Source organism: Theropithecus gelada, chromosome 20, assembly GCF_003255815.1.
Source record: "Theropithecus gelada isolate Dixy chromosome 20, Tgel_1.0, whole genome shotgun sequence".
Classification (NCBI taxonomy): domain Eukaryota; kingdom Metazoa; phylum Chordata; class Mammalia; order Primates; family Cercopithecidae; genus Theropithecus; species Theropithecus gelada.
The window spans coordinates 24,197,453-24,216,657 of NC_037688.1; the positions used below are offsets into that span (position 1 = coordinate 24,197,453).

The 19,205-nt window shown below is 47.9% G+C and overlaps 1 protein-coding gene across 2 annotated transcripts in view; it reads left to right on the forward strand.

Moving 5' to 3' along the window:
- CDH5 (cadherin 5) overlaps nt 1-17,310 on the forward strand; it is a 38,569-nt gene extending 21,259 nt beyond the window's left edge. For both annotated transcript variants that reach the window (XM_025371133.1, XM_025371134.1), the window contains 9 exons: nt 886-1,002; nt 1,911-2,075; nt 2,955-3,142; nt 4,687-4,934; nt 8,677-8,819; nt 10,591-10,715; nt 11,056-11,161; nt 13,220-13,465; nt 15,173-17,310. In XM_025371133.1, the coding sequence (XP_025226918.1) occupies nt 886-1,002; nt 1,911-2,075; nt 2,955-3,142; nt 4,687-4,934; nt 8,677-8,819; nt 10,591-10,715; nt 11,056-11,161; nt 13,220-13,465; nt 15,173-15,690 (1,856 nt within the window). In that variant the 3' untranslated portion in view covers nt 15,691-17,310. The remainder of the gene's footprint in view (nt 1-885; nt 1,003-1,910; nt 2,076-2,954; nt 3,143-4,686; nt 4,935-8,676; nt 8,820-10,590; nt 10,716-11,055; nt 11,162-13,219; nt 13,466-15,172) is intronic.
- The last annotated feature ends 1,895 nt before the right edge of the window (nt 17,311-19,205 follow it).

Here is a 19,205-nt window from a genome sequence, read left to right on the forward strand (position 1 = left end):
TGGACTGAACCCCGACGCTAGTCATAGACTAAGCCCTGATCCTGATCATGGACTGAGCCCTGACCCTAGTCATAGACTGAGCCCTGATTCTGATCATGGACTGAATCCTGCCCCTAGTCATAGACTGTGCCCTGATTTTGATCATGAACTCACCCCGGCCATCAGAGGCACAAACGTATCTCACTACTCTTTGGAACAAACTCCACCCACTGCCTCTGACTCTCAGGACTAGCACACAAAGAGTATAGCCTTTACATGTGAAGACTGTCATGGCCTGCCACTAAGGCAAAAGGATTCATCTCTAGGGGCCATGCAGGAGTGGTGTGGGGAACAGAGCACTAGCCCCAGGGTGTGTCACCAGCCTGGGCTCTGGGCTCAGGAGGTTATTACTCTACCTCTTCAGAACCCCCCAGACTCCAGGGGGTGCCAGAAAAGAGCTTCCCTCCTCACCCCCTTAGTCCAGAGTCTCCAGCCAGGGCCCTAGGACCAGATCTTTCGGTTGAGTGTGTGATCCTGGAGTTCAAGGGGATGCGAGAAGTGACACCACCCCTTTGGGGGCACCTTTCCAGGAGAGGGAGAAGCAGCTCATTGCTGTCCTCGGTGTCTCTCCCTGACCCCAACCCTCTACCCCCTCCATCTTTTCCCCAGGGAGCACACAAGCCACCTGATCTCTTTGACCCCTTCAAGGTTGACCTGGCTGGGCTTCCACTGCCACCAGCACTTTGCCCCCATGCAGGCTCCTCAGAAAATAAAACAGCCTTTTCTTCCCAGGACCTGGGGGAGGTAGGGACAGAGCACAGCCTGAGCCCCATCTGCTGTCTTCCAGGAATGGGGTAAGGGGCCTTGTAGTCACAAGTCAGTAACCCCAGGATTCTCTCTCTGCAGGGACCTCGGTCATCTCTGTGACAGCAGTGGATGCAGACGACCCCACTGTGGGGGACCACGCCTCTGTCATGTACCAAATCCTGAAGGGGAAAGAGTATTTTGCCATCGATAATTCTGGTCTGTGTGACTAACACTCCTGGACAGTCACTGACTTGGAGGGACGAGGGGAGGTGGATACTCCAGGTGCATGTGCTAAGGGAAGTCCAGGCTGACAGGTGTCACTGCCACTGAACCACACTGTGCCATGGAAGTAGTCAGTATCATACATAAAGACAAGGCGGCTGGTCAAGGGAGAAGGAAGCAGGCAGGTGCCCAAGACATGGACTCAAGTCCAGGGAAGAAAATTAGGATCTCGTTACCCAAGAAGTGACCAAGGGGTAGCAGAGGATGCTGGCTAGCTGCTCTGGGTGCAGGTTCAGACAGATCTGGATTCCAAAGCCAGCTCTGCTACTCACCCCCTCTAGAGACCTTGGACAAATCAACTAACTTCTGCAAGCCCTAGTTCCCTCATCTAGGAAGTGGGAATGCTTATATTTATATTGTATGGTAGCTGTAAAGTTTGAGTTAGATTGTATAACAAGGCCCATAGTAATTGCTCATGTGGTGACTTAACAAAAAATGTAAGGACTGACTCTTGCGAGCAAGACAGAAGTCCAGTGGAACTGTCTTTCAGAGAGATGGCAAATATGTAGCACAGATGCCACTACTATGCTACAGTGCAACAAGGCAGACATCGCTAATCTATCACAGAACTCTTTCCCTTTGAGCCTAGATATGGCCTCATGGTGTTTGTCAACACAATATTTCAGGTGGCGAGAACCAATACTGAACCCAACTATTGGGCCAGCTTCGGCCTCACAGTATACACCATGGAGGTAGTGGGTTGTAGACTCACAGTTCTCAGCCCCAGTTGCACAGTGGAATCACCTGGGAAGCTCTTAAATCGGGTTCTCTCTGGGCAGGCTCCAGGCGTCAGTATTTTCTAGAAGCTGGTAACATGGCTCCTGCTGGGACTCTTTTTGCAGGACGTATTGTCACAATAACCAAAAGCTTGGACCGAGAGAAGCAGGCCAGGTACGAGATCGTGGTGGAAGCGCGAGATGCCCAGGGCCTCCGGGGGGACTCGGGCACGGCCACCGTGCTGGTCACTCTGCAAGACATCAATGACAACTTCCCCTTCTTCACCCAGAGTGAGCCCCTCCTCTAGGGCCCTGGGAAGGGGGGCTGGGATACCCCAGACTCAGTGACTTGGGGCTCTGGGAGAAGAGTTACAAATCCCTTTACCTCTCCCTCTATCCCAGGGTAGGCCTGATGCCCAAAGGAGTCCTTTGGGTGAAGGGAGGGGCCCTGTTTCCATCCCAGTACCGCATTCCCAAGGCCATCCTGCTGCCCCCTGCCACAATCCCCTCATAGGCCAGAGGGAAATCCCACTCCTTGCTGGGTGCCACCACTGTACGATGTCCCACCATGAGACACAAGCAGTTTCACCAAGATCCCATGGGCTTGTAAAATCAAAGCCCTGAGACTCAGGTCCCAGCTAGAAATTCCCACAAGCCAGTGAACATGGGGACAGCAAAGTTCTATATCCAGAGCCAGGGCTGGGCCCTGACCCCACCTACAGACTGATCCTCCCCACAAAGAATGTCTGATGAGAGCTTTTCCCATACCCTGGGGCAGATGGCTCTCGCTTGCAACTCCCAGTGCTGATGCTGTCATTCAGTCATTCAGCTGCCCTAGAGACAGGCCAGTTGTCCTGAAGTGGCTTCCTTGTACATGGCATAAGCTCCCTGAAGGCAGGACTTGTCTCTCTTGTCCATTGATAGGTCCCCTAGCAAAGTGCTTGGCATATAATAGGTGCTTAATAGCTATTTATTGGATGGAGGGATAGATGGATGGACACACAGATAGGGAAGACCCTCTTTACCTTGAGAATCCCAGGGATATTATTATTTATGATTATTTTATTATGCCCATTTCTTGTCTCAAAATATGTTAGAATAGCTGAAAGAGACAATCGCCTTGTCTATCTCATTAACCCAATGCCCTTTCGGGTACTCTGTTTGCATCAGCCAAGTACACATTTGTCGTGCCTGAGGACACCCGTGTGGACACCTCTGTGGGCTCTCTGTTTGTTGAAGACCCAGATGAGCCCCAGAACCGGATGACCAAGTATAGCATCTTGCGGGGCGACTACCAGGACGCTTTCACCATTGAGACAAACCCCACCCACAACGAGGGCATCATCAAGCCCATGAAGGTTTGTAGGCCAATGGTAACAACATCAAACATGGGGCTTGGGGCTCTTGGCACCCACAGGTCCTGCCTGGGGGTTGCTCTTGGGCCAGAGACCATCAAAGGACCATCAAAGCTCCCAGCTGGTCATGTGTTCATGGAGACTGTGATCCAGTGTCTTAGGGCAAGTTACTCGGGAAGCAGATCTTAAGGCAAAGATTGGGTATAAATCATTTATCTGGGAGGTGACCCCAGGAAGCCCCAGGAGCAATGACCCTTTTGGGGGGTCAGTGTGGAAAATATCTCAGAGTTGCAGCAGCTGAGGGTGAGGGAGCTGGGGTATTTATACACCCACTTCCTGTAGCGTTGACAGGACTGCTCCTGGAGGTTTTACCTCTCTGGCACTTTCTGGCCTGCCCTGTGTCCTGGCCAGTAGAAATCCATCAGCATGAAGAAAACAGTGAGTAATTGTGATGAAATGGATGGCCACTGACAATGGATGCTGCTGACAGTCAGAGAAGCCAGATGAACTGAATCTGGAAGAGGAGGGAGAGCACCTGTGGGGCACATTAAAAAATGCCTCTGGAATGGCCATGCAGAGGACTGCAAGTCCTGGGCCTGAGTCCTTCTCTGACCCAGCCCCATGCTGAGGCCTGGAAACACCAAGGAGAGGCAGACACAGCCTCCAGTGTCAGCAAATCTCTCAGCAAATGGGGAAGACATATGCATGAACAAAAAAAGTATAGCCAGGTGTAAGTGATACACAGCAGCTCTGAACAGGGAGCAATTACCTCTGCTGGGAGGGGTTTCTGAGAGAGCATCTGATTACCTTCTGTTTGGCTTCCTGAGGGATGAGTAGGAGTTTTCTAGGCAGGCAAGGGCAGGAGAAGCATCTTGAGCAAAGGTATAAAGAAAAAGCATGTCTGACCGGGCCTGGTGGCTCACGCCTGTAATCCCAGCACTTTGGGAGGCCAAGGCAGGTGGATCACCTGAGGTCAGGAGTTTGAGACCAGCCTGGCCAATATGGTGAAATCCTGTCTCTATTTAAAATACCAAAATTAGCTGGGCGTGGTGGCAGGTGCCTGTAATCCCAGCTACTTAGAAGGCCGAGGTAAGAGAATCGCTTGAACCTGGGAGGCAGAAGTTGCAGTGAGCCGAGATCGCACCATTGCGCTCCGATCTAGCACCAAGAGTGAGACTCTGTCTCAAAAACAAAGAAAAAGCCTGTCCTTAAGGACCTGTGGGTAGAACCACTAGTGATGCCCTTAAGAGTAGGACCATAGTTGATCCATTGCATGTCCCAAACGCTGGAAACAGAGCCAGGCAAAGAGCCAGGGTTGTGGGTGTGGCCATGAGGCTGCTGAGATTAAATGGGGAGCAGCTGAAAACAGACATTAGGCCCAGCTGCTGTCTTGATGACCTCAGAAATATCACTTGTCAAGGCCATGGGCCCCTCATCTATAAAATGGGTGTCGTCCTGGTACTACCTTGCACAGTTGCTGTGCAGATCATGTGCCACCCACATGCTTGGCCCAGAGCAGGCACTCACCATCCTTTTTTCTTATGCAGCCTCTGGATTACGAATACATCCAACAATATAGTTTCATTGTCGAGGCCACAGATCCCACCATCGACCTCCGATACCTGAGCCCTCCCGCCGGAAACAGAGCCCAGGTCATCATAAACATCACAGATGTGGACGAGCCCCCCATCTTCCAGCAGCCTTTCTACCACTTCCAGCTGAAAGAAAACCAGAAGAAGCCTCTGATTGGCACAGTGCTGGCCATGGACCCCGACGCGGCTAGGCATAGCATTGGGTAAGGGCATTGGGTAAGCATTGTCGATGAGGATGATGAGGACAATCCGGCCTGGATGTGCCTATGCCTGCTGGTCTGCGGCCAGGACTCACAGAGGGGAACTGGCTTCTCCTGGCACTTACGGGGAAAGTGACAGAGGCAAGATAAGAAGCCCAAGCTCTTGCACTTGGCAGCCTGGCATCTTGACCTGCGCAGGCTCCCCCACCTAGCATGGTCCTGGGCATCCAGAGCTACTTGTCCTCTGTCCAGCCTTGAAGGCTTGTTCTCTGCACCACAGCTCTCACCAGTCCTATGTGGTAAGATCTGACAGTCAAGAGAGCAACCAATCAGATGACACACCAGAGACATTAAAACTGTATTCTTGAATCTATCTCCCCCAAACCACAAAAGTAAGAAGTGTTCATTTCATACGGTGAAACAACACAAAGATCTACCAAGAAAACATTGATAACCCCCACTGTCAGATAACTCATGTTCGTGACCTGACCTGGTCCTATTGCTCCTTTCTTTTCATGACCACACAAATATATGGATGCATTTGTGGTGGGTTTGTTGTTGTCTGTTTGCTTTTGGTGTTTGATTGTTTTAAATTTTTTTTGGATCATGTCATGCTCATTTCATCGATATTTGCTCTTCTATCTTAACTAAATTTCTCTTTTACAATATTTAGAAAAAAATGATATTGTTCCAACAGATACTTTTTAGAGCCATATAATATGCAATAGTAAGTATAAATTCAATTAAATTTAATTTTATTGCAGATGAATAGCAGATTTTGCCAGCACCATTTACTAAATATTATAATAATAAGTTATCATTTTCCCACCTTTGTTATATACTAAGTTCTCTGTATATACCTGAATCTACTTCTAATTCTCTGTCCTATCTATTGTTCTATAGCAAAGCCATTCTATTTTATTCTACTAGCTTGTATAAGTCCATTCTCCTATAAAGAAATAGTTAAGACTGGGTAATTTGTAAAGAAAAGAGGTTTAATTGGTTCACATTTCCACAGGCTATACAGGAAGTATAGTGGCTTCTGCTTCTTGGGAGGCCTCAGGAAACTTACAATCCTGGGAAAGTAGGCATGTCTTACATGGCCAGAACAGGAGTGGGAAGGGAGTTGTTACACACTTTTCAACAACCTGATCTCATGATAACTCACTATCATGAGAACAGAACCTAGGGGATGGTGCTAATCCATTCATGAGAACTCTGCCCCATCTATCCACTTCCTACCAGGGCCCACCTCCAACACTGGGAATTACATTTCGACATGAGATTCGGTGGGGGGGACATAGATCCAAACCATATAGCTTTACACTAGACCTTAGATATACATAAAAGTTGTTCCCTTGTTGCTTTTTTATTTGACATAATTTTTTGTCAACTCTCATTTTTTCTTTTGTGAAATTTAAAATTTTGTATCCAGGTTTTTTTAAAACATTAAAATTCTAATGTTTGTATATTATAAACATTAGTGTTTATATATTAATTTTGGTATAGCTAATCTTTCAAGGGTATTAAGTCTTCTTATTAAGGAGAAAATATGTTCTTACATTTTGGCCTCATCTCCTAAGTTTTAGGACTACTCTTTTCATGGCCATTCTATTCTAAATAGCCTGTAATTATAATTTTTGTTTCTCCTTTGATCCAAGAGTTTATTTAAGAGATTGACTTGGTTTCTTTATTTTCATTTATAAGTCATAGGGTATTTTTTTAGTTTTGCTTTAGCTTGTTCTGTGATGTGATACAATTGTATTTGTGTCCACTTCTTCCTAGAATATCTAAGTTTTGACTTTATGTATTTTAATTTTTCCACTCAGTTAACAAAGGCTTGCAACTATTTTACCTTCATTATGGCTTGTAACTTTTATCCGAATGTAATTGGCCAATTTGTTCTGCTTAAATATTTTGCCTTTAATTCTGTTTCCTGATGTTACATTTGTTAGTCCTGTTTTCATGTTATTCATATTCGCCTAATGCAAATTTTCCAACTTTTACTTTTAACTTTTTCAGGTCATTTGGCATTAAGTTGTCTCTTGAAAACAAGAATGCATTTGGCTTTGCTTTTTAATCTAAACTGAAATGCTTTGTGTTTAACCTATTTACATTTTTCATCATGATTGATATGTTTGCTCTTACTGCTTTTATCTTGTTTTACATTTCTCATTTATCAAACTTAATGGTTTTTTTCTTTTTCCCCAGCTTTGCTATACAGTCTATGTTTCTTTATTTTTTTTTTCTCCTAGATATTTGGATGAGGTGCCTCCATTTTTATTTCTACCAGTGAGATTTACTTCCATCTGCAAAATTTAAAATGTTTCCTTGGACCTATATTTTCCAGTTAAAACTATTATACATACACACACACCCATTGCTTTTCTATGTATGATAAACAAATCAATAGTTTGTTTTAATTCTTCCCATACCAGGTGTTTACCTTATATTGAGATGTTTAGTTAGATACAGTAAGTTTTCAAAAAAAAATTCAGGACACAAATATCTTAGTTCTTTGCCTTTTTTTGGATGGCGGGGACAGGTTCTTCCTCTGTCACCCAGGCTGGAGTGCAGTGGCACAACCGTAGCTCACTACAGTCTTGAACATCTAGGCTCAAGCAACCCTCCCACCTCGGCCTCTGAGTATCTGGGACTACAGGCACACACCACCACACCAGGCTAATGTTTTTTTGTGGGTTTTTTTGTTTGTTTTTTTGTGGGGTTTTTTTTTTTTTTTTTTTTGGTGAGACAGGGTCTCACTCTATCACCTGGGCTGGTCTTGAACTCCTGGCCTCAAGCAAACCTCCAGCTTCAGCCCCTCCCAAAGCATTCAAATTATAGGTGTGAGCCACCACGCCCAACCTTGCCTTCTAATAACACCTAGATGCATTCATATAATCCTCAGATTATAAACACTTCCCTTCAAAAATACTGTCAATGTATTCTAGTATTTAATTTTGTGGGGGCATCTGAGGCAAATCTGATTTTTCTTTCTTCATAAGGAAATTATTTCTTTCTGTCTGGACTCTTTTCAATTTCTTCAGACAGCCTTGAAATTCGTACGTGTCATCAGGATATGCCTAAATATTGGATTTTTTTTTTTCAATGATGCCTGATGTCAATGACACCTTATAATCTGTAGGCTCAAAACTTTCTTCAGATCAGGAAAGTTTTCTTTTCTTTTCTTTTCTTTTTTTTTTTTTTTTTTGTTATTTCTTCTGCTCTGTTTGTTCTGGGATTTTCCTCATTGGTAGCAACTATTATTCCTATATACACGAAACATATATATTTATCTTTCAATAGATTTTTCCTGATTTCTGAAATAACTTTTTAAATTTTTTATTTCACAAAGTTAATTTCTTTGTAATTACTTCATATTTCTTCCAGCTCTTTTTGTATTCCTTCCTGGCTCTTGCCCAATGATCTTTTCATTAATCACTAAAACAAGTCCCAGCTATGGTGTGATGTCACCTGTTCAGCTCTGAAAGTGCATCTGATGGTCTCAGGTACCACCTTCAGTCCAGTGATGGCAATGTAACTAAGATCAAAGATATTATCTTGTTATCCTGAATCCCTCTGTGTAGGTCCACTCTTGTCTGAGTGGCAGAGTGCAATGAGCAGTGAGAGAGGGGCATGGAGTGGGATGCAGGGGACAGATGCAGAAGGGCCTTGTCCATCATGCTGAGGAGTGTAGACTCAGCAAAGAACACTGGAAAGCCATGAAACTCTCTCCCCTGGGCAGATACTCCATCCGCAGGACCAGTGACAAGGGCCAGTTCTTCCGAGTCACAAAAAAGGGAGACATTTACAATGAGAAAGAACTGGACAGAGAAGTCTACCCCTGGTATAACCTGACTGTGGAGGCCAAAGAACTGGATTCCACTGGTGAGTGGCCGCATCTGCCAGGGCACCTGGGTTCTTTTCCTTTTCCTTCATTCTTCCAACTGGCATAATCAATCATTTGGGGTCTCGAGGGGTATTAGAAGTGCCTGCTGAAGCACCCGCTGATTGGGATGCTATAGAGCTTCCATGCCTAAGTGTGGTCCTTGAACCAGCAGTATCAACATCTCCTGAGACCTTGTTGGAAGTGCATCTCAAGCCTCACCCCCACACTGAATCAGAATCTCATGCATGTCACAGTTGGAAAAGCACTGTCATGAAACGGGCTGTGCAGATGTGTCTGTGACAAGAATCACCCAAGGCACCTATTAAGCATAAAGCTCTACTCCACCCTGCAGGTTCTGGTCCAGTGAGCCAGAGATGTGCATTTAACAAGGGTCCCATGATTCTTAGTATCATGGCTGTTTGGGAAATGTTCCTTCAGAGGGTGTTTATGCACCGGTTAATAGGTAGAATTCAAAATGTGAAGCAGCGTCCAACTTTGAGATTGTGAGGTTCTCCAGAAATTGTGTAATTTTTGCCAGAGGGAGGGGCAAGAGTTGGAGTTTTGCATCCTTTATCTATATGAGAAAATCACAATCACCCTCCAGGAGAATTATTAATACTCCACTTTACCCAGGAGCCCACTAGGCCAAGGATCCCTGGAGCCTGCCAGGCCCACCCAGACTCACTTCTGCTAACACAGCTGCTGCCCCAAACTGTAATGGACTCCTGCATGTTTGGCCAGATCAGTTTTTGCTTCTTTCTCCTCCACATAATCCCATTAATAGAATCTTTATACTTCAATTGTTTAAAATGTGGAAAATACAGAAAAAGAGAAGAAAATACTCCTCCCACCAATGCCACCATGCAGAGACAGTTACTGTTAGCACATTCTTGTATTTTTGTTTTTTCTATACATATTTTTATACTTACATGAGATTGTAATGTTTGTGTAAGATAATATATTCCGCATTTTTACTTAACCTTATTCCAGAACCACTTTCTCATGGTGCTAATTTTTTTTTTAAGGGAGAGACAGGGTCTCACTCTGTTACCCAGGATGAAGTGCAGTGGCACAATCACAGCTCACTGCAGTCTCTAATTCCTGAGTTCAAATGATCCTTCCCACTCAGCCTCCTGAGTAGCTGGGACTACAGGCATGCACCACCTCACCCAGGAAATGTCTTAGTTTTTTGTAGAGATGGGGTCTCACCATGTTTCCCAGGCTTGTCTCCAACTCTGGGCCTCAAGCAATCCTCCCTTCTGGGCCTCTCAAAGTGTGAAATTACAGGGATGAGTCTTAGCACCTGGCCTTAAAATTTTTTTAATTATATTTTTAAGATGTAATTTACATAGGCATTGTCAGTGGCCATATATTTCATTCTTTTCCAGTGGCCTAATTTACTGACCAATCTTACTTAGGTTGTTTACCTTTTCAATTCTTTTATGATTAATTTATTATGTTTTAGGTATTTAATCAAATAATTAAAGTTTTAATTTTAGAAATTTAATTACAATATTTTTAATGCACTTAGGTGGTTTACCTTTTTGATTCTCATAATCAAAGTAATACCTCAGTAAACCTTATGGATGAAGATTTAACACCTCCCCCTCCACCAAACTCCTTTCATCCGGAACACCATCCCGGGCCTCTGTTCCACAGCCTCCTCCTACAAAAAGTGGCCTCCATAGGGCAGCCCTCCTTCCACACATCTTCCACCCCCAGGGCCAGCATCAGCTGAGCCCATAATGGTGACAGTCTTCTCCCCTGCAGGAACCCCCACAGGAAAAGAATCCATTGTGCAAGTCCACATTGAAGTTTTGGATGAGAATGACAATGCCCCGGAGTTTGCCCAGCCCTACCAGCCCAAAGTGTGTGAGAACGCTGCCCACGGCCAGGTGAGTCTGGTTCAGGTGGGAGGGGAAGGCAGCACCACCCTGGGGCAGGCTGAGGGGCAGAACTGCTCAACAGAGTCAGCAAGAGTTCCCCTGTACAATAGCCTTGAGGAAAATAACATTATGCCCATTGTACAGGTAGAGAAACTGAGGCTCAGAGAGAAGGTATGGGGAGTATATCGGCAGGGCAGGGGAGTAGAAAGCGTGGCTTTATGAAGAACTAAATAGGTGAGTGTTGCAGGTGGGAAACAGCCATGGTCAGGTCTAAACCCAAGGGCTCCATCGCTAAACTTCAGACCACCCCACCACCATCACTGACTATCTCCTGTCTTCCACACCCCAGCTGGTCCTGCAGATCTCCGCAATAGACAAGGACATAACACCACGAAATGTAAAGTTCAAATTCACCCTGAATACTGAGAACAACTTTACCCTCACGGATAATCACGGTAGGCATCAAAGTAATCAGTTCAGACATGCGTGTAGTGCCAGCTACTCAGAAGGCTGAGGCAGGAAGACCACTTGAGCTCAGGAGTTTGAGGCTGCAGTGAGCTATGATCATATCACTGCACTCCAGCCTGGGCAATGGAGCGAGACCCCGTCTCCAAAAAAGAACAAATGCAGTCAGTTGGCACTAACAGGGTCGGGGTGAGGTTGAGTCTTGAGGCACCAAGGTCAAAGACCAGGCCGGCAAATTGAGGGCAGGCTCCCACTGGGATTTTCAAATCATTAGATATTTTGTACAATTCCTGCCACGTACATTGTACAATTGGTCTGTGCAATGATCAGAGATACTCCATCCAAACTCCCAAGTCCACATCGCCTGCAAGGAGCCAGCAAGGAGTACAGAACAGATGTGGGGATGCAGGCAGTCAGCTCCGTTGAAGAACTAGCCAAGGAGTCCCCTCCCACACTGGAGGCTCTCTGCATCAGCAAAACTGCAAATTAAACATGGAACTTTGAGGTCACTCCCAAAGAGTCAAAACTGGAAATATGAAGTCCTAAATCCCAAGGATACAGTGAGCTTTGTTTTAATTCAGCTACAATGACTACTCACGATTAGCAGGGTGGCCGTGTGATGTCATTAGCAGCCAATCGGAGCTTCTGAGGCACAGGTGCCGACTTGAATGATGATGCTGAGTTGACTTCATTCCAGCCACAAGTAGGCAAGCTTCCACGGCCTCTGAAATTTCCTCAGAAAAATAGAGAAAATTCCCCTTGGGTTCAAGCAGAGTGATCCTTCACCCAGCATGGGATGGAATTCTTGCCTGTCCCTAATGGGCAAAACTATGGTGGATGAGGATGGCTGTATTGCAGCAGCCCATTGCTACCTTTGAGGAAGATTGGGGAGTGGGGTCCCTGAGAGTTGGAGGCAGACTTGAGGGATCAGCCACAGACCAGTCCTTAAGGAGACTCCTGTGGGATGGAGAAGGTGGCCCTGATGTGTTGACAAGTCAATGACAGACCATTCAACACCCAGCTGTCATTAGAATTAAATAATGTGGCAAAAATGTCACCCCCTCCCCAATGTCCACCTCAGTCCCATCTCAGAGTAGGGATCTGCAATACAGTAGAAAGATTCAGTGCCACCCCAAAGACACCCATATACAATAGGAGGCAAGCCTGTATGAATAATGAAATATAGTTGGCTTTCATTCAAAATCTAAAAGATGGATTCCTGGGCTTTTCAATCCAGTATGTGAAGCCTGTGTAGCTATGTAAATCCTGGAGCAGAGTCCCTGGATCCTTCTCTGATCATTGACATTACAACCTCCTGAGACCCTGCAAAAGGCAGATTATCTGGCCTCTGCCCAGAACCACTGAATAAGATGTGTGTGTGATCATAGGGGTCTGAAAATCACCGTGTTTTAAAAGCTCCCTGGGGGATTCTTGGGTACAAGAAATCACTGATTGGATCTGGGAAGGTGGGCGGGGCCAATATTTGGACAAAAGCATTTCCCAGTTCCAAACTGCCGAGGAAACCCACAATTCTATATGTAATCATTTTCTCTGTGCCCCGAAGGACATGCCCATTGTTTTCAACAATGTAACAATGGATTTTCAGAGATAGCTGAAGCTGCCTTAGAAGTTAACCTAATGCTAAAAGACTTTTTAAAACTTTATTTTTCCCCATTGCTTGTCAAAGCTTGAAACAGTGCATTCATTAATAGAGCTGAAAGAGAAACCCTCCTGATACTGGAGTGGGGTTAGAGAAGAGGAAGGGGACAGGCATCAGTTGCTCACAAATACAGAAAGCAAAGGATTTTACCTTCTTTCACCAAGGCATTCTTGGAGATTGGGTCAAAGCAGCTGCCCCAAAATATCCCCTCTATGGAGGCACAGGCCTGCACTCAGATGGCTGAAACAAGAGGTGCTGGGTGCAAAGGGCAGAAAAGCAGCCCAGGCAGCACGCGGGCTGGTGCAGTCAGGGAAGGCTTCCTGGAGGAGCCAAGTTTCCCCATCTGTGCAGATGGCAAAGCCCGACTCCGAGGCCTTGGTGTTTCCAGATAACACGGCCAACATCACAGTCAAGTACGGGCAGTTTGACCGGGAGCATACCAAGGTCCACTTCCTACCCGTGGTCATCTCAGACAATGGCATGCCAAGCCGAACGGGCACCAGCACACTGACCGTGGCCGTGTGCAAGTGCAACGAGCAGGGCGAGTTCACCTTCTGCGAGGATATGGCCGCCCAGGTGGGCGTGAGCATCCAGGCAGTGGTAGCCATCTTACTCTCTATCCTCACCATCACAGGTCAGTGCTGGGCAGTGGGTGGAAGGGGATGGAAGGTGTTGCGGGGAGGGGAAGCTTCACAGGAGAAGTAGAGGCCACGGGTTCAGGCCCAACCCTGCCTCCGATCTGCAATGCAGCCCTTGGCCAGTTCATGTGCAGGATATAGGATGTGAGCTCCATCCACCTGGGTGCTCACGGTGGGGGATGAGCCAGGGAGGAGGAGGGGCCAGGCTCAGGACTCCTCCCCCACTCATCAGGCCAGTATCACTTTAAAATAACTTATACATAACAGTCACTCCTTCCACTTAGATGTTTTCAGCATTTACTGTGTGCCAGGCATTGTTCTGGGCATGTATTTACATGAAACCTATTTTTGAAAAAGGAAAGAGGATCCAGTTCTAAAATGGAAAGTTTAAAAACTTCTAATTTAGATTGTCTCCACGTGCTTTCTTTCTTTTTATAGAATTCCTCTGGCCTTGATACTTGATACTTTTTTCTTGTTTGGGCCTTGGAAATTTTAGGAGCATTGTAGGCCTTAGTTTGGATTCCCCAGGGAGCAACCCTGGGATGAGGATTGGGGTGGAAGTGGTTTATTTGGGAGGTGGTTTATTTCCCTGGATACCTCCTAAGGCAGAGGGGGAGTGAAGCTGGGAAGGGAGGCGGCCAGTGAAGGTGGAATGTTCCCATGATGAGGAACTGGAGCCTCCTCCCACAAGGGTGCTGGGAGGCAGCGTGGGGCCACCCCCCAGCCTCTTCCCATGGGGGGAGAGGAGTGATGTACTGTATCCTGCATTTCACTCGCCATGAGATGAGGCAGGGGCTGATCCTCCAGAGGAAGCCCTCAGGTGATTGGAGATCGCCCTGGAACTCAAGGCAAGGCCTGGATACAGCCACAGGGCACCTGCAATATGGACTCCAGGCCTCTCCTGCCTGTAGCTCCCCTGAGAGCGCCCTCGATATGCCCCCCTTCTGGGGCTTCTCCAGCAGAGATTTCTCCTTTATTAATAATTAATGATGATGGTGGCATCCCCACCACAAATAGAATTGTATTTAACCTCGCAACCATCTTCCCAAATATAAACAGAGCAGAGAAGTCATCATTTCCGTTTTACAGACAGGGAAACTGAGGCTGTGGGGCAGGGCTGCCTCCCAGGGCATCCCAGCTTTACTTATGTATGTAGTAGTTTGTTCAGTAACTCAAAGCTAGAAGGCCTGAGCCTCATTTTAGAAACTCTCTGCACTTTACGGTCCACCCCTCCTGAGGGATCCAAGACCCTCACATAGCCACACCCCTCAGAGATTCCCACAGGCCGGACATCCGCACCTGCCCATGGGTGTGGGGGAAAGGCAGGGATGGGAGTGTCGGGGGAGGTGGTGATGGGGGTGCGGGGGCGCGGCGGAGACGGGGTGTGGGGGAATGGCGGGGATGGGTATGTGGGGGAACGGTGGGGAGGGGGTTTCAGGGGAAGTAGGGGGCCAGGGATAGGGATGCAGGGGAAGGGGGGGCCAAAGGGATGGGAATGCAGGGGGGGACGCGAGGGAGTTGCGGGGGGCGGTGAGGATGCGATGTTGGGGGGCGGCTGGGATGGGGGCGTGAGGGGGCAGCGGGGATGGGGGCACGATGGGCGGTGGGGATGGGGTCGAGGGGGCGGGGCAGGGATGGGGACATGGGGGGCCGCCCCGGCCCCCAGCCTTGTCTGACTCTGCCTCTCGGCTCCCTGGCCACAGTGATCGCCCTGCTCATCTTCCTGCGGCGGCGGCTCCGGAAGCAGGCCCGCGCGCACGGCAAGAGCGTGCCGGAGATCCATGAGCAGCTGGTCACCTACGACGAGGAAGGCGGCGGCGAGATGGACACCACCAGCTACGACGTGTCGGTGCTCAACTCGGTGCGCCGTGGTGGGGCCAAGCCCCCACGGCCGGCGCTGGACGCCCGGCCATCCCTCTACGCGCAGGTGCAGAAGCCGCCGCGGCACGCGCCGGGGGCACACGGGGGGCCCGGGGAGATGGCAGCCATGATCGAGGTGAAGAAGGACGAGGCGGACCACGACGGCGATGGCCCCCCCTACGACACGCTGCACATCTACGGCTACGAGGGCTCGGAGTCCATAGCCGAGTCCCTCAGCTCCCTGGGCACCGACTCGTCCGACTCTGACGTAGATTACGACTTCCTTAACGACTGGGGACCCAGGTTTAAGATGCTGGCTGAGCTGTACGGCTCGGACCCCCGGGAGGAGCTGCTGTATTAGGTGGCCGAGGCCACTCTGGGCCTGGGGGCCCAAACCCCCTGCAGCCCAGGCCAGTCAGACGCTAGGCACCACAGCCTCCAAAAATGGCACTGACTCCCCAGCCCAGCACCCCTTCCTCCTGGGTCCCAGAGACCTCATCAGCCTTGGGATAGCAAACTCCAGGTTCCTGAAATATCCGGGAACATATGTCAGTGATGACTACTCTCAAATGCTGGCAAATCCAGGCTAGTGTTCTGTCTGGGCTCAGACATCCACATAACCCTGTCACCCACAGACCGCCGTCTAACTCAAAGACTTCCTCTGGCTCCCCAAGGCTGCAAAGCAAAACAGCCTGTGTTCAACTGCTGGAGGGTCTTTTTCTAGGGTCCCTGAATGCCGTGGTGAGGCTGGTGAGGTCCTGGTCCCTATCTGCCTGGAGGCAAAGGCCTGGACGGCTTGACTTGTGGGGCAGGATTCTCTGCAGCCCATTCCCAAGGGAGACTGTGACCGTCCATCATGCCCTCTCTCAAGAGCCCTGGCCCTGCTCCAACTCCTTCATACTCCACTCCAAGTGCCCCACCACTCCTCAGCCCCTCTCCAGGCCTGCCAAGAGGGAAGAAGGGGCCCCATGGCAGCTCCTGACCTTGGGTCCTGAAGTGACCTCACTGGCCTGCCATGCCAGTAACTGTGCTGTACTGAGCACTGAACCACATTCAGGGAAATGGCTTGTTGAACTTCGAAGCAACTGTGAATTCATCCTGGAGGGGCGGTGGAGATCAAGAGAGACAGATCACAGGGTGAGGACCACCTCCACACCCATCCCCTCTGGAGAAGGCCTGGAAGAGCTGAGACCTTGCTTTGAGACTCCTCAGCACCCCTCCAGTTTTGCCTGAGAAGGGGCAGATATTCCCAGAGCAGACAGCTCTCCCCTTCTCTGCCTCACCTAGTCGCCAATCCATGCCCTCTTTCTTTTCTCTGTCTACTCCTTATCCCTTGGTTTAGAGGAACCCAAGATGTGGCCTTTAGCAAGACTGGCCAATGTCCAAACCCACTCGTGACTGCATGACAGAGCCCAGCCATGTGCCTTTACACTTCGCTGTTGTCACATCTCAGGGAATCGAACCTCAGGCACACCTTGCAGAAGGCAAGGCCTTGCCCTGCCCAACCTCTGTGATCAACCGAGCATCTTCCACTGGAACGTTTCACTGCAAACACACCTTGGAGAAGTGGCATCAGTCAACAGAGACAAGCAGGGAAGGAGACATCCAGCTCACCCTTCATCATGGACTGAGGTTCCCACTCTGGGCAAAGCCCCTCACACTGCAAGGGACTGTAGATAACACTGACTTTTTTGTTTTAACCAATAACTAGTTTCTTATAATGATTTTTTTACTAATGATACTTACAAGTTTCTAGCTCTCACAGATATATAGAATAAGGGTTTTTGCATAATAAGCAGGTTGCTATTTAGGTTAACAATATTACTTCCGGGTTTTTAGTTGGAAAAACAATTCCTTTAACCTTCTATTTTCTATAATTGTAGTAATTGCTCTACAGATTATGACTATATATTGGCCACACTGGTGCATGACAAGTACTGTATTTTTTTTATACCTAAATAAAGAAAAATCTTCAGCCTGGGCAACATAGGGAGACCCTATCTCTACCAAAAAAAAAAAAAAAACTAATTAGCCAGGCATGGTGGCATGCATCTGCAGTCCCAGCTACTTGGGATGCTGAGATAGGAGGATCACTTCAGCCTGGAAGGTCAAGGCTTCAGTGAGCTCTGAACACACCACTACACTCCAGCCTGGGTAACAGAGTGAGATCCTGTCTCAAAAAAAGGGAAAGAAAACCTTTGAGATTCTTCCATTTCTAGAGCTGATAGGGCACTTGTGAAACACACACACATGCACAAACATATAAACATGCATACAAGCATGCACATGCACACACAAATACACATACGTACACATATGCACACACACCATCATCATCAGAGGAACCTACAGAAGAGGGAACATTTGTAGATTCCTAGGAATATGCCAAAGCTTTTCAAAGCCTTCTATGGAGAGCTCATTCCTCAACTTTTCCTTTTAAAATTTTTGTTAGCTTCCTATTGGCCCCAGCCATTATCACTGCCTCAGCCAGCTGCAATGTTAAACAATTGCCACTGATTACTTTCAACAAATAACCTCAGAGAAAAGGCTGTGTGCATTGAATGGGCACCAAGTCAGGTCAAATGAACACAGCCTTGCAAGTGGAGTCTCTTCCAGGGAACTACCAGACAAGTTGAATAATGACAGTTATCTGGGAATTGGACTTTGCAGAAGCTCCAACCCTGTTCTGATCTTTCTGTTTGTCTTTAGGCTGCTGATTTCCACCATGATTATGAAACCACTGGGTTTCAAGGCTACCACAGGTCTCAGGAGAAGGGGATGGGACTAGGGCAAGTTAAAATGCCATCAAGCTCTGCCAGATGTGGTGGCTCATGCCTGTAATCCCAACACTTTAGGAGGCTGAGGAGGGAGGATTACTTGAATATAAGAGTTTGAGATCACCCGGGGAAAAAAAGGGAACCCCGGTCTTATTAAAAAAAAAAAAAAAAAAAAAAAAAGGACAATGCCATCAAGCTCACTGTTCTTACCAATATTTACCTGTTAAAAAAAAAAAAAATAGGTACACCTTGGATTGTTGCAAGTTTTTGGTTAGTTTTCAGAGTTCTGAAAAAGTTGGTTTTGACAATTTTGGCCAGTATTCTCATTGCTTTTCTCGGGGAGAAGTGCTCCTTACTCAGTCATTCCTGCCAATGCTACCCTTTCCAACTGGTTTTTGAGCTGTTTTCCCACCTGTCTGAAGTACCTGCTCCCTGAACTCACGGTTGTCCAATCCCTGGAGCCCATGAAATCTGTTCACTACTTCCTTCTCCAAGAAGCCTCCCCATCCCCAAGACACCTCCAGATAGGACAATTTCTGTCCCTCCAACCTTCAAGGGGGCCTGGCTCTGAGCTCTTGGCCACCCTGGTCACCTCCTCTGCTTGGAACCTGTTTACCCTAAGGTAGGAAGAGTGATCTTCGTAGTGGAGGAGGGCCTGCCTCTGAATTTGTACATTTTATCATACCCCAAACCCAGTGGCCCTGGAATCTTCTGACCACACTGCACATGCCTGCTCCAGCCAACGCTAGGTCCCAAGCCTACCGAAAGTGGGCAAGGGGAGCAGAGGCTCAGAGCCCTTCCCCTTCCCCAGGCCAAACCTCTGAAGCTAGCATGACCATCCTCATTTCACAGATGGCCAAGGTGAGACCCAGAGGGGGATGAGATGTGGCCAAAGCCACACAGGCAAGTTAGGGACAGAGTTGGGCCTAGACACTCTCCCATCCTGTAACCCACCCTCAACCATTGCCTCATGGGTCCCAGGAGAATGCGAATCTACAGACTTCCCAGACCTGGGGGGCTAGAGGCTGAACCAAGGAGTATCATCCGTGCCCGTTCGGTTGGTCATGGGAAATGACCACTAGAGGGTGCGCTGTGTCAA